Here is a 15060-nt window from a genome sequence, read left to right as displayed (position 1 = left end):
ATTTTTTGGAAGAGAGAATGACAGAGCTTGAGGGGGGGAGGAACAGAGAGAGAGAGACACACAGAATCTGAAGCAGGCTCCAGGCTCTGAGCTGTCAGCACAAAACCCAGTGTGGAGCTCAAGCTCACGAGATGTGAGATCATGACCTGAGCTGAAGTCGGACACTTAACTGACTGAGCCACCCAGGTGCCCCAACATTTGGTCATATTTAGCTGCTACTTTATTTTTATTTTTTCTTTCATCTGTGTATGTTAATTGGTCTCAGAATAGTTTCTTGTAAGTGCCCCCACGTATGTGTATGTGATTCTGAGGTCTTTCTGTTTAACAGAGGTGACAAACACAGGTGAGACTACAAATTGAGAATTTACTCAGCTTGATATTGATGCAACGGCCATACCAATTATGATTATTCATTTGGACCATAAGCCACAATATGTCTGAGGCTGCTAAAATAATGTAAGATCACAAACACAATAGAAAAATAACTAAAGAATTGCTTGAAGGACAAGCCCCCAAATTGGGAGAGAAGCAAATGGTGTTAAAGGGATAGAGGTAGTTATATCTAGAATCCCAGGCTCGGTTATATGAAACAGAATATCAGCAATCATGACAACAGGGCAAGGAAAACCAAATGTAAGAGTTCTAAGGCTCAGGGTGCCTGGGTGGTTCAGTCAGTTGAGCATCTGACTCTTGATTTTGGCTCAGGTCATGATCTCACGGTTTGTGGGTTCAAGCCCCACATTGGGCCCTGGGCTGACAGTGCAGAGCCTGCTTGGGATTCTCTGTCTCCCCCTCCCTCTGCCCCTACCAAATGTGCATGCACTCTCTCTCTCTAAAATATAAGTAAAAAAAACAAATTTTTTTTAAGTCCTAATGCTTTCATTTCATGAGTGGAAACCTCCTATCTTGCCAGGAATTACTTTTTTTTTTTCTCTGAGAGTACTCTGTCATCTGATAAAGGACTTGAACAGTATCTGCAATCACAGTTTTGTTCTGTTTTGGGGGGGGGGGTGGGGAGGCAGAGGGGAAGGGTGAGAGAGAATCTTAAGCAGGTTCCATGGAAGCTCAGTGTGGAGCCCGTCTCACGGCTTGATCTCACAACCCCTGAGGTCATGACCTGAGCGGAAATTAGGTCAGACGCTTAACTGATGGTGCCACCCAGGCACCACTGAAATCAGAGTTTTAAAGGAATGCAGAGATGTTCTGGACCTGCACCATCGGGTACAGCCACTACTAGCCACATGGGGTGCTTGCAGTGTGGCTGCTATGAACTGAGGTGTGCCACAGTGTAAAACATACTCAGCATTTTAAAGATGTAATGAAAATAAAAGTAATAATAATAAAAGTAAAAATAATGGTAAAGGCTTAATGCCAAAAAAGAATGGTAAACATCTCACTGTGCTTTCCTGAGTTTAGACATGTTGAATTTGGTGCTATTAGACTTGCAAAGATAAATATCCGATAGACCCTTAGATATATGTCTTTAGAAGTTAAAAGAAATTTAGACTCCATCAAATATGGTTTTTATACATTTATGCAGCCATTGGCACAAGAAAAATTCAAATACTTCAGTGATCTCCAAAGAAATGGCACATTACAGGCAAGAGATGCTTTTTGATGCCTACTGACTTATCTAACTTAAAGAATACTCACTGCAGAGTGCCCGGGTAGCTCCGTCGGTTAAGCATCTGGCAAGGTCATGATCTTGCGGTTTGTGGGTTCGAACCCCGCATCCAGCTCTGTGGTAGCAGCACAGAGCCTGCTTGGGATTCTTTCTCTCCCCCTCTCTCTCTCTGTGCCCCCACCCCCTACAGGGCGCTCTCTCTCTTTCTCTCTCTCTCTCAAAAACAAATAAACTTAAATATATATATATATATACATACATATATATATGTGTATATATACATACACACACAAAAAAAAGAATACTCAAGGTTGGCAAGATTGTGGTCCAACTGGGATGTCCATGGAAGAAATCTAAATTGGCTACTCATAGAGATATAAATTGGTTTAGGGATTTTGGAAGGCTAGATAGCCAGGTATTTTAAGCACAAAGAATTGTGTGATACTCTTTGATTTAATAATCCTGCTCTAGAAAATTCATCCCACAAAAGTGAGCCAAAAAGAGAAAAGAAAAGCTCTGTGCATCTTGAGAACAGGAAAGGGACCTGAGGGCTGCTAACTAGTTACTTGTGCTGAATACTTAAAATCATCTCCGTTAATCCTCGCTACAGCCCTTTGCAGTGTCCACACTTTATGGGTGAGGAAAGCGCAGACAGATTAGTAATTTGTTAGTACTCTCTAAAACTTGTAAGTGGCAGAGTTTGCACTTAAGTCAGTCCTAGCCTAACTCAGGCTAAGAACAGAAAAATAGTTAAATCCACTATGAAATGCTGTGCAAACATTATAAATGTATCGTGTCGGGAAATGTCAGAAAATATAGGAAGGAACAGAGATTATATTGGAGATACTTCATAATCATTAAGAATTTGTACAAGGAGGGTCGCCTGGGTGGCTTGGTCGATTAAGCGTCTGACTCTTTATTTGGGCCCAGGTCATGATCTCATAATTGTGAGATCCCACCTTGAGTTGGGCTCCAAGTTGGGCATGGAGCCTGCTTAAGATTCTGTCTTAAAAAAAAATTGTTTTTTTCAAAGACTACATAGAATTGAGACAAACAAAAAGGTTGCTTTATTGTGGAGGCAGAATTTGTTTAAATAAGTGGTATTGATATTCCTATAATTTTTAAAATTCTGTTGTTTTTATGAATGTAATCTAACATATATGTATAATATATAATCGAACATACTTCAGTGTATAATCTAACATATTTTGACTATATTTCCAAATATTTATTCATATCCCTACATATTTCTTTTTTTTTTCAATTTTTTTAATGTTTATTCTTGAGAGAGAGAGGAGGAGAGAGAGCATGATGGAGGAGGGGTAGAGCGAGAGAGGGAGACAGAATCTAAAGCAGGCTCCAGGCTCCATGCTGTCAACACAGAGCCCAATGCGGGGCTCGAACTCAAAAACCGCAAGATCATGACTTGAGCCAAAGTCAGACGCTTAACGGACTGAGGCACCCAGGTGCCCCTACCCCTACATATTTCTAAAAGGTATATGAGCTGTTACATTATAACTAAGTGCATTCTCTACATCGTCAACATCACCCACCCCTTAACTCCTGAAAACTCCCCCTTCAAGGTCCATCACCAGCAAAATCCCTATGTCCTTAAAGTTTTCTCTGAAACTACTTGTATCTTGTTAAACCCTAACCTGGGTATGCCCTGAAAACACCACTTCCCTGAAGCCCTCTCGGGTGGCAGCTCTATTTTTTGCCCCAAAGTTGAGAGGATGTGAGTGTTTTCTGTGTTCTTTGGGGCTCCCTTGACCATTCTAATTCCCCCTCCCTAGAAACTCTCAGCTTTAATCTCTCGTCCTCAGACTGTCTCATCCACTACCCCAACAGTGTTACAGTTATCTACCATGCCTAGAATCCCTCCCTTATTTGTCCGTAATTTTCACTCCTGGCTCACTGCCATTCTCTCCAGCATTACTTCTGTCTTCATTCTTGGGATTTCAGTGCATACATATACGATCCTGCTAATACCCCTGGCCTCTCAATTTCTCTAGCTTCTCACCACCTCAACCATTAACCTCCCATGGTTGCCCTCTAGACTGTGTCATCACCAACAGCTGCATGCTTCCATTTTCTTAAATTGCATGCCTTCCACTCTGACTACTCCTCGGCCTGGCCCTTGAGCTCACTCCATCCAGGATTTGGAAATCGACTCCCATCAGAACCCACTAGCCATTGATTCCACTACTTTTCACCCTTGTTCCTCCCTCCCAAGATGTTGGGTCCAGCTCAAGTTCCACGGACTGATATTATGTTCACTCCCTTGCATACATCTTGGCTCCTCTGCCCCTCTTTTTGTGTTTCATACTCACAGTTTTACAGTCCCGGCTGAATCCCAAGTCTCTGCCCACTTTGGACCAGCCCCTCTTTTTGCACACTGTCTGGAGAAAAACGTACAACTGTCCTGTTGTTTGGTTTCACTTTTAGTTCATGACCATGAACCTCGAGTGGGAACTTATGGCTGTCCAACAGTCGTGGTGGGTCATTCACTCTCAGTGGACTTTACTACAGTCTTCCCCTCCTTCCTGAGCCCTCCCACACCTCCTCTCTCAATCTCAATCTTCTTCTCAGCTGATGCCTTCCTTCTGACTTTTGCTGGAAATATGGAAGCAATAAAAAAGAGCTACCAGCTCCCACTGAGCTCTCACAGGTGGGCTCCTGCTGAGGCCCAGCCCCTCCACTCCTATACCCAGGGACGTGCTCCAGTAATCCCTTCTTCATCTGCTTGTCCCTCCGTTGGTCATTCTCATTAGCATCCATCATACAAAGAAAAAAAAAAAAAAACACTCCCTTGATCCCATTCCACGTGCTCCCTTTAACTAGCACTCCCATGTCTTTTCTCCCGTTCATTGCAAAACTCCCCAAACATCACCTGCCGTCCATCCCTGTTATTCGCACCTCTCCCTTCTCTTAAATCCACCTCAGTCAGGCTTCCGCCCAACTATTCCACTGCTCCTGTCAAAGTCCCCAGTTAAATACAAGTTGCGAAAGCCCACCGTTGCTAGCCCTCATTCCAGAGTCCTCTCTGAGCGGCATGTGACATCGCTATCGCTCTTGAAGTGCTCAAATCGCGGCTTCCAGAATGCACCCCTTCTGGATCTGCCTCTTACTCCCCCAGCCAGTCCTTCTTAGTCTACTGGGACTCAAACCTTAGATGTCTTCTCTGTCTGTACTTAAGCCTGTGCTCTTCATCATCAAAGTGCCATGGCTTTAAAGATCAGTGTGCTGATGGCCTCCTGGGTTTCCAGCCAGACCTCCCTCTGAGCTCCACACTTACATGATCATCTATGAACTTCTGGGATATCTCTGTATGTCTGATAGACATCCCAGACTGAACTCCCCTACCCCTCCGACCCGGCTTCCTTCAGCTGCTGAGGCCAAATTTGTAACACTTTCCCGCCATTTCCAACCCCCTGCCATCTCACACCTGGATTATGGCAGGAGCCTCCTAACTGTTGTCTCAGCCTCTACACCTTGCACTTCTACAGTGTTCTCAAAACAGCAGCCAGTGTGGTCCTTCTGCAACATTGGATAGATCACCTCTTCGTGCACACCCTCCCCACCCCCCACCCCACCCCACCCCACCCCCGGCGGCTCTCCATCCTATTCAGATAAAGAATTACAAGTCTTCAAAGCTGTACACAATCTGGCCACCTGTTCTTTCTCTGACTCTCTCTCTCGTCCCTCTTACCTTTTACTCACTTCGCTCCGGCCACACTGGCAGCATGCCAAGCGGGCAGCCACCCATCTGTCCACAGGTCTTTGAGTAGGCTACGGTTAGAGAACACACCTCCCAGTGACGTCAAAGGTCACCTTCTCAGCCATACCTACGCTGGCCACCCTGCACTCTCTGTCCCCCTCACCCAGCCCTATTTTTAATAACACTTCTCACCTCCTGACCTATTACATACCCTAGTCATTTTTCGTGTTTATCATTGTCTTCTGCCACAGTGTAAGATTTAGGACAGATTTTCATCTGGTCTCTTCATTGACTTCTGTCTAGCATCTAGAATGATGCCTCCACCGTAGATGCTACCAAAAAAAAAAAAAAATGTCTTGAGAGTATGAATGAAAGTTTCCCTGTTTCTGCCTGGTGTCCTGTAGACACACGCTGAGAGATCTGCCTCATTATAGCTTTTAATTCCTTTCCAAGTTTCTCAAGTGTTATAGTGTAAACAGCATTCAGAAAATGAGTGCTAAGAACACTATGTCTTTGGCTTGGTTACATACGGTCTTATTCTAAACTGAAAACAACTCCTAGAATGAAGCAGAAGTATCATAAATATTGAAAGTATATAAACAATAATAGATCCTTGACATTTTGGGGAATATGTTCAAAGTTCTTCACAATCCCCCCAAAGTACAGATACCACAATGGTATATCCTACTGTCATGAACTTTATGCGGAACAGTAAAAAAGAGAGAAGGAAGCCACATGTTGCTGTAGATGGAACTGGCTCCTCTCCAGGCCCACTCACCCCCTGGCCCAGGCTTGCCCTGCTCAGGCTTCACACTTGTGCTGCAGAAACACCACAAATTACAGTGGCTCATGCGCCCTCAGCATCGCCCACATATTGCTGAAACCAAGGATATCAATTCTGTGGGAGCCAAAGGTCCGCTATATTATTTTGTCCTACTTGCAAAAATTTGAAATACTACTTTAAAAAAATTAGTTGCCCTGGGGCGTTCGGCCTTCCTTTTAGAACATAGCATGTGTGGGTGTTAATTACAACTAAATGACAAGGGGATTATTATCAAAAACAAAGTGAGCAATCATTTGTAACAGAGTAAGTTTTCACTTTGAAATCAAATTACAAATAAGCATCCATTCAGTTTGATTTTGGTCATCTGGTAATAAACTCTTGATGTGAACAAAAAGATGCAAAGGAGAAAACATATGTGTTTGTACTCATTTTTAAGCTGACTTTTCAATATAGATTCCAGTTCAAGAAAACCTTCTGCCATGGTAACTTTTTCCCCTCATGATAGTGATCAGAAGCCTTCAACAAAGAAGAGTGGGAGTAAAGAAAGGGGATGCTGTCGCCACGGTGACAGCTGTCCAGTGTAAACATCTCACATCTCTTCCGTTTATCGTGTATTTTAGGGCAATTCAAGCTGCTGGAACAAGACCGGGATATAAAGGAGCCAGTGCAATATTTCAACAGTGTGGAGGAGGTGGCTAAAGCATTTCCTGAACGCGTGTACGTCATGGAGGAAATAACATTCAACGTGAAGGTAGTTCTAGAAGAACCAACTATTTATCCTCCCTGAAATAAGTTAACTTTCAGGTCACTATGTACACAGTGAGTTCCCCCTGTGCTTCATAGGAGAGTTCCATCTGATGGATTCGTGTCAGTGGCCCAAACTGGTCTTTTTAAGAACTGCATGTGCTGTAGATGACCTAACTCTCCAACAGGTTACTGTGTTAACATTATCTTTTGCTAGAACAACTGTCGAGGCAGATCAAAAGATTTTTTTTTTTTTAATTTGGGCTTTATTCTCTAATATGTAACAGTTGTTTGGCCAGCTCTTCTGTAAGTCTGGATGCTCCACTTGTGGGAGCAAGCAAAAGGCATATGACAACACTAATACTGAGCACTTACTTAAAGAAAAAGGGAGAATCTTCCGGAGTGTGCCCTGACATCAGCTTCTATTCATTCCATTATTTGTAGTCTATCTATATCAGTACACAGAGGGAAAATTGATATATAGAATATTGCCCTGTATGTATTTGTTGATGTTTGGTCATCAGAGAAAAGCTAGATTGTGTTTATTGTGCTGTATTTGTTTTGCATTCTTAATGGGACATTTCTGTCCCCTGGTGCATAATGAGCGAGCTCCTTTGATTAGACTTGCTGTTGAAGAGGGACTAACCAGAGAATCCCTGTCACCAAGGCCCAACCTTATTGCCTGTAAGTCCATTGTGTTTTCTTCAAAAACACACACGTTTGCTACAGCATTCTAGAAAGTGTTCACATTGAAAGCATTAACCTCCCTTCATTCAGCAGGAAGTCCAACTAAGTCATGTTCGGTAAACATTTCAATATTTTGGGGGCAAGATGCCCGTTTGTTAGAAATCCACCCTATGTGAAAAACAGACTGCAGGGTATCTTAGTCCAAGAATGCAACAGTGTCTTTGTGGGTGACTCACTCTACCCACACTCCTCAGGAAAGGGGGGAAATGTCTAAGACAGCCTCCCTGTTGGAACAGTGGCCCTGCCCATTTGGTCAGCTAAGCCAAGTCATTCTTCCAATTCTAAAATAGAGCTGCTACTCCACTTTCTTTGGTTTTATTATTAAAATGGGTAGATTTTGTGTCCTGTTAAATTCCTAACTAGCTAAATTATGCTTGTATTCAAAAATATTTATAACTTTTAAGGCCTTGAGTAGCTCAGTCTATGAGTCTTGAACTTACACCGAAGATTTATGAGAACATGCTCAGTTTTAAACATACCAAGATTCATTGGTCAGGAGTTACTGAAATCCGATTTGATTCTTGTCTCAATAAGAGTTAAACCTTTCCTTAAAACTTATATCTAAAATTACCTAAATTGGAAAAAAAAAATATTTAGAAAGGAAAGTTAATACTTTTAAACTCTTTTCTTAAAGCAATGCATTTGCTGATAAATCATGAGAAATCAAGCATAAAAATGTGTTAAGACTTTTTAAAGATTTTGTCAAGTATTAAAACTTAACATTCAGTCTTTTGCAACATATTGTTCTTGTAAAAGATTTTTTTAAATGCCTCTAGCAGCTGTGTTTTGTGTGTGAATTTGTATGAAGTCAGCAATGATTGAAAGAATAATACTGAAATCAATACAGTTTGATGGGTTGTTGTTTTTTTTTTACAGAATATCATGATTGACTCTGTTTATTCAAACATATGTAATAGAGATGCCATTTAAAAATTCAGCATAGCGGTATGAATCTATTTAACACTACTAACCTGTACACTTAAAAATGGTTAAGATGATAAATTTTATGTTACATATATTTTATCACAATTTTTCTTAAAAAAACCCAAAAAGGCTCAGAGACACAGACAAATGGGTAAGTGTACGGAATTCAAGCTTACAGCATCCATAGAGCTGCCTGGACTTGGGCTGAGTTCCTGTGCTCTCCATACATGAATATTTAATACCTCTTGTCTATTACTTAGAAAGTTTTTTTTTCTTAAATTTTTTTAATGTTTATTCATTTTTGAAAGACAGAGACAAGCAGGGGTGGGGCGGAGAGAGGGGAGGGGGACACAGATCTGTAGCAGGCTCCAGGCTCCGAGCTGTCAGCACAGAGCCTGACGCGGGGCTCGAACTCACGAACCGTGAGATCATGACCTGGGCCGAAATCGGATGCTCAACTGACTGAGCCACCCAGGCGCCCCTATTACTTACAAAGTTTTGAGATGCTATCACATCCATCTGCCATTAATCATTAAGACATCGTTCACTTATATTCAAAGAAGAATTGATCAAGGAACCTCAGGAAATTTGCACAAAGAAATACACAAAAGTCTGTGTGCTTGGTGAATAAACACCCAAGTAAATAAATAAACCAAGGAGATTTATGGAAAAGATGTCTGGATACCACTTGGACCCCTCAAAAATAAAGTGTTGGAAGTCATGGTCTTTAAGAACTGGTCATAATGTGCATATGCATGTACACAGTACTTAATGTGAGAGCCAAGTGGGGGTAAGGAAATGGTGTGCCTGGTTACTACTTTGCTTGGAGAGGGAGAAAAATAATTAAAAACAGTACAACAGGGATGCCTGGCTGGCTCAGTGAGTAGAGCATGCAATTCTTGATCTCAGGGTCGTGAGTTCAAAGCCCATGTCGGGTGTAGAGATTACTTAAAAAAGCAACAGCAGAACAACATACTCATAAATACAGCTGTTATAAATAAATACTATTAAATGTATAATGTTAAATATTATATAACTATAGATGTTATCCAGAAAGCAATGTTTTAAGTGGTAACGGAATTCAGGCCTCTTTTCAAAACTTCACCCTCTACTCTCCGCTTCAGGTACAGCAGAAATTAGACCAAGAGGATAAACAGCTCAAGAAATAACTTACAGTTAAGAATTGGTAGCTAACTGGCATCTGGAGAGTCAAAAGGCACAATTATTATTTGAAATAAAAAAATAGAAACGTTTGTATAAACAGTCATATATACTTACAACAAATAGAAATGAAGCATAATAAGAATATGGAGTAGAACAGAGGGGTTGAAAACGAATGGGAACTCTATAGTGTTATTACTTTCAAGACTGTAGCAGAACTTGAACAAAAATTTAATAGCTAGGATTAGTACTATGCACAAATTTATTTAAAAATAAGCCATTCCTGGGGCGTCTGGGTGGTTCAGTGGGTTGAGCGTCCAACTTCAGCTCACGTCATGATCTCACTGCTTGTGAGTTCGAGCCCCACATTGGGCTCTGTGCTGACAGCTCAGAGCCTGGATGGAGCCTGCTTGGGATTCTCTGTCTCCCTCTCTCTCTGTGCATCCCCTGCTCATGCTCTGTCTCTCTCTGTCTCTCAAAAATAAATAAACATTGGGGCACCTGGGTGGCTCAGTCCGTTAAGCATCCGACTTCAGCTCAGGTCATGATCTTGCAGTTCGTGGGTTCGAGCCCCACATTGGGCTCTGTGGTGACAGCTTGGAGCCTGGAGCCTGCTACGGATTCTGTGTGTGTGCATCTCTCTCTCTCTCTCTCTCTCTCTCCCTCTCTCTCTCTTTCTCTGCTCCTCCCCTACTCATGCTCTCTCTCTCTCTCTCAAAAATAAATAAACATCAAAATTTTTTAAAATAAATAAATAAACAAACATTAAAAAAGAATTAAAAATAAGCCATTCCAGGGTGCCTTCCTTAGTTGGTAGAGTGTGTGACTCTTAATCTCAGGATTGTTAGTTTGAGCTCCACGTTAGGCATAGAGATAACTTTTAAGAAATCAAAAATAAGCCATTCCTTTTATCTTGAAATTGTCCTTTTTCTTTAAGGTTTGTTTTTTAAGGTTTATTTATTTATCGGGGGGGGGGGGCGCTGGGGCAGAGAGATAATTCCAAGCAGGCTCTGCACTGTCAGAGTGGTGCCCCGAAGTGAGATTCAACTTGGGACCATGAGATCATGATGTGAGCTGAAGTCAAGAGTTGGACGCTTAACCGACTGAGCCACCCAGGCACCCTAAAATTAAATGTGTTTTTAAAAGATGCCTTGATGTGCTTGAAATTATCTGCCTGATTGCCCCATCATTAACTGCATGAAATGAATTAATATATATTAAATGTTTAATTCTTTAAACAGCAAATATATTTTGAGCACTTCCTGCACGTCTAGACACTGTTAATAAACATGCAAACACTTGAGATTATAGTCAGTTGAAGTGGCAGACAATATATGTACAAGTAGAAATACTACCTTCAAATAAAAGAATCAAGGAGACAATGAGATGTACAGGGTTTGGAGCTTGGGGCAAGGAATGGGCTTGGGGTATACATTTGTGGCTCAAAAGCTCCTCGATGGCATTTGAAGCCATAGACAGGTTGAGTTCACCTACATCAGGGCTGATTTTTTTTTTCCTCCCAGGGACATTTGACAATGTCAGGGTACAATTTTGATTGAGGAAGGGTGAGTGCTACTGACTTCTAGCAGGTGGAGGACAGGGATGCTGCTAAAAACCCTACAATGCACAGGACAGCCCCACACCAAAGATGATCTGGCCCAAAATGTCAGTAGTGCCGAAGCTAGGAAACTCTGACCTAGAGACTAGATTAAGAAGAGAAGAAGAGAAGAGACCAAAGACTGAGCCCTAGAACACCCCTGCATTGAGGTCCAGGAGAGACTGCAAGGAGTAACAGTAAGATGGGGGAGCATGTGGATGGATGTTCCAGAAGCCACAGGACAAAAAGCGTTTCAAAGAGGAAGGGGCAACAGTGTCAAATGTTACTTAGTGATTGGATTAGAGGACTTGGAACTCACTGTGAAATCCAGCAAAATGGAAGCCTTTGCTAGCCTTGACAGGAAGAAAATAACAGTCAGCTCAGCGATCCAAAAGTAAGTTTTTGCCAGGGAAGTACACAGTAGGATGGTCCCAGAGTTTTGTCAAGGTATAAATTTCAAGTGAGATTACTCAGCACCAGCTGTTTTCTTACAGCCATCTTTGGCTTCCAGGATGCAGATACAGAGTAGACAGAGTGTTGCGTTTAATCAGAGCTGGGGCTGTACTAGGTGAGCGTAACAGAAATTAGAAAAAGTGTGGATGAAGTACGCCCTAGAGTGACAGATAGTGATGAGCCGTGGACTGCTCACTGGATAAAAAAAGTGTGAATACCAGAAGTATCACCCCAGTGAGAACTAGGAGTCCTAATATGGGGTTAAGGAACTTCTGAACTGGTTAAGAAAGTGATGTGCAAAATTAGAGTGGTAGTAGAATATAAAATACTTGAAATTGGGGCACCTGGGTGGCTCAGGAAGTTGAACACCCAACTCTTGATTTTGGCTCAGGTCATGATTCATGGGTTCAAGCCCCATGCTTTTAGCATGGAGCCTCTTTGGGATTTTATCTGTCCCTCTCTCCCTGACGCTCCCCTGCTCAGACACACTCTCTCTCTCACTCTCAAAAATAAATAAACTTTAAAAAATAAATAAAATACTTGAAATCAAACTTTAGGTGGTAATACTGTACAGGAAATGAGAGGAGTAGCTATTTTTTTCAAATCTATGTCTGTTTGAGCATCTAACTAAGGTGGTAGTAAATGGAAGATGAGGGGCACATGGGTAATTCAGTTAAGCGTCCAGCGTCAGCTCAGGTCATGATCTTGCGGTTCGGGAGTTCGAGCCCCACGTTGGGCTCTCTGCTGTCAGCACAGAGCCTGCTTCAGATCCTCTCTTTTCCTCTCTCTCTGCCCCTCTCCCATTTGAATGCACACACACACCCTCTCTCTCAAAAATAAATAAACATTAGAAAAAAAAAAGAAAATGGGAAGTGAGATGGTGAAGGAGATGAAAGAATATGTGGACAGGTAACCTCTTGCTCATTATCTATGTACATTGGCTCCAGTCTCTCCAAAGCTAATGGCATTCGATATTTTTAAAACAACAGTCACCTGCCTCTTTCACACTGTTTCCTTTATCCATTTCAGTTTTTGGTTCCTACGGTGAGAGTTTTGTTTCTTTTTACCTGCTTTGCTGCATGTTTGTTTTTAACTGCAACCGGCATTTTCTTTCTTGTTTCTTTTAGTTGTTCATCAACGATCTCTATTGTCATGTTCTTTCCCAGTCAGAAGATGACCTATTTCAGTTGGCCATCCCAACTGAAGGCTCATTCCTCTACCTTTTAATAAGAAAAATCGCCACCCAACAATTTGCAGGCATACATCTTCTTTTAAACAAGCTGTCGTGGATCTAAAGAGCATGTTGAAGTGCGTAGTGTAGCTCAGGCTCTGAATTTGGAGCTGAGTTCACACTCCAAGTCCAGGCATTGACTATGAACACAGAAAGGTCACATGACCCCTTCGGTCCTGGTGTCATCACCTGCAAAATGGGGGTGATTCCACCCTCCTCGTAAACGTTTCATGAGAATTTCATGAAGTAATGGCACTAACGTGCTTTGCAAGTGACTAGTATTGGAGTTCACCAACCACAGCCTTGGAGTAAGGCACCTGTTTCGCAAATAAAGCTTTATTGGGACACAGCCACTGCATCCATATACATATATGTTCGGTGTCTGTGGCTGCTTCCACAATATAACAGTGGAGTTGAGTAATTGTACAGAGACCATATGGCATACAAGTCTAAAATTACTACTGTCTGGCCCTATAAGAAAAAGTTTGCCAACCCCTGATTCAGAACATAAAATCATACTAAAATTAAGTTTCCCATTTAAAAAAAAAAAAAAAAGAATTCCCAGCACAGATTATTTCACTTACTCTTTATTTAGTACTTTGTACCCTGGACTCTATATTAAAACCTCAGTACAGGGGCGCCTGGGTGGCTCAGTCGGTTGAGCATCCGACTTCAGCTCAGGTCACGATCTCGCGGTCCGTGAGTTCGAGCCCCGCGTCGGGCTCTGGGCTGATGGCTCAGAGCCTGGAGCCTGCTTCGGATTCTGTGTCTCCCTCTCTCTCTGCCCCTCCCCCGTTCATGCTCCGTCTCTCTCTGTCTCAAAAATAAATAAACGTTAAAAAAAATTTTTTTTAATAAATAAATAAAACCTCAGTACATAGTAACTGTTGTTGTTTCAAAATACCCCTTCACCTCAAGTACTTCTTTGGAAACTTATCGTGCTGGTACCCAGTGAATTATTTCAAATGTTTTCCAGCCTTTTGAACTCAGCCCAGTAATGATGAAAAATTTTCCCACACATACACTTTCTGCCATCAAAATAATGACTAACAAATTCAGTCCTAATTTCAGTTCTGTCTTTACCGAGACATAAGCAGAGGGAAGAAAAGATGGCCTTCAGTTTGGCGTTGGGTAACTTGCCATCTCTAAGTGTGGAAGAGACATTCTGGCTTCACTGCTGTCGCCCAAAAGCCTCTTCATTAAAATTAGTGCTCTCGAGTCAGAGGGAGTCCAAATACCCTAATCTGGATGCTATAATGTTGCTATTTTCATTCCAGCTAGTGAGGTCCAAGGTTTCAGCTGTTCCAAGCATAGATTTCCCCAGAGGCAAAACAACAAGTTTGCATTGTCTCAACTGGGGAAAACGTCCCACTGGGGAATTGTGAGATTTCAGTGAGAGCGGGAGCATAGGCACCACCTCTGCCTGCACAGATCTCTTCAGAGCCATTGCCATGTGGTCTGGGGCGAGAGCGAGCCAACGTTCTTGTCACCTACATCTTGGCTTGTGATTACTGGGTTTGGCACCTGTTTTCTGCAGAGGTGATAATGTCTAACAGCAAAGCTATCCTAATGGGTGGAGAAGGATTGCAGCGTTGTCTTTTTTAATAGGGAAAAAAAAAATCCTGTTAAGATTCAGAGACTTAAATGCTAACTGAGCTTCTTAATACTGAGAAACATGACCGAGAGTAAAATGATAAAATATTATAAATAATCTCACGGGACTAAGAAGTTTACAGATGGTTTTTAAAATCGTCACGTTTTAGATCTGGAAAGGCCCTTAACACAACACTGAGTCCTACTCCTTTTAGCAAATAGGAAAACTAAGAAACAGATGTTAGCCGACTTCATCGATTCGCACAAAGCCACAAAACCACTTAGCAGCAAAGCTTAGTCTCCTGATTCAATCCGGTCATCTTTGTGCTCCCCCAAATGCTATTTGTGGATTTCAGATAAGGCTCACAATTGTGATCAGAATACCCTTTCGTGTTGACTCAGTAGCTTGCATGGTTAATTCATTTTCTTATTTAAAAATCCAACAAAGGTGTCCAATAATTACTACCTAGCCAAATCTTCCTGT

General features: G+C 41.9%; 1 protein-coding gene across 4 annotated transcripts in view; it reads left to right on the top strand.

Moving 5' to 3' along the window:
* GAREM1 (GRB2 associated regulator of MAPK1 subtype 1) overlaps window positions 1–15060 on the top strand; it is a 201465-nt gene that overhangs the window by 150972 nt on the left and 35433 nt on the right. For all 4 annotated transcript variants that reach the window (XM_027068718.2, XM_027068717.2, XM_027068716.2 and 1 more), the window contains one exon: window positions 6747–6877. In XM_027068718.2, coding sequence (XP_026924519.1) covers window positions 6747–6877 — 131 coding nt within the window. The remainder of the gene's footprint in view (window positions 1–6746; window positions 6878–15060) is intronic.

The sequence above is a fragment of the Acinonyx jubatus genome, chromosome D3, assembly GCF_027475565.1.
Source record: "Acinonyx jubatus isolate Ajub_Pintada_27869175 chromosome D3, VMU_Ajub_asm_v1.0, whole genome shotgun sequence".
Taxonomy (NCBI): Eukaryota; Metazoa; Chordata; class Mammalia; order Carnivora; family Felidae; genus Acinonyx; species Acinonyx jubatus.
The sequence above is the reverse complement of the archived record's forward strand: the minus strand, read 5'-3'. Positions and strand labels throughout refer to the sequence as shown.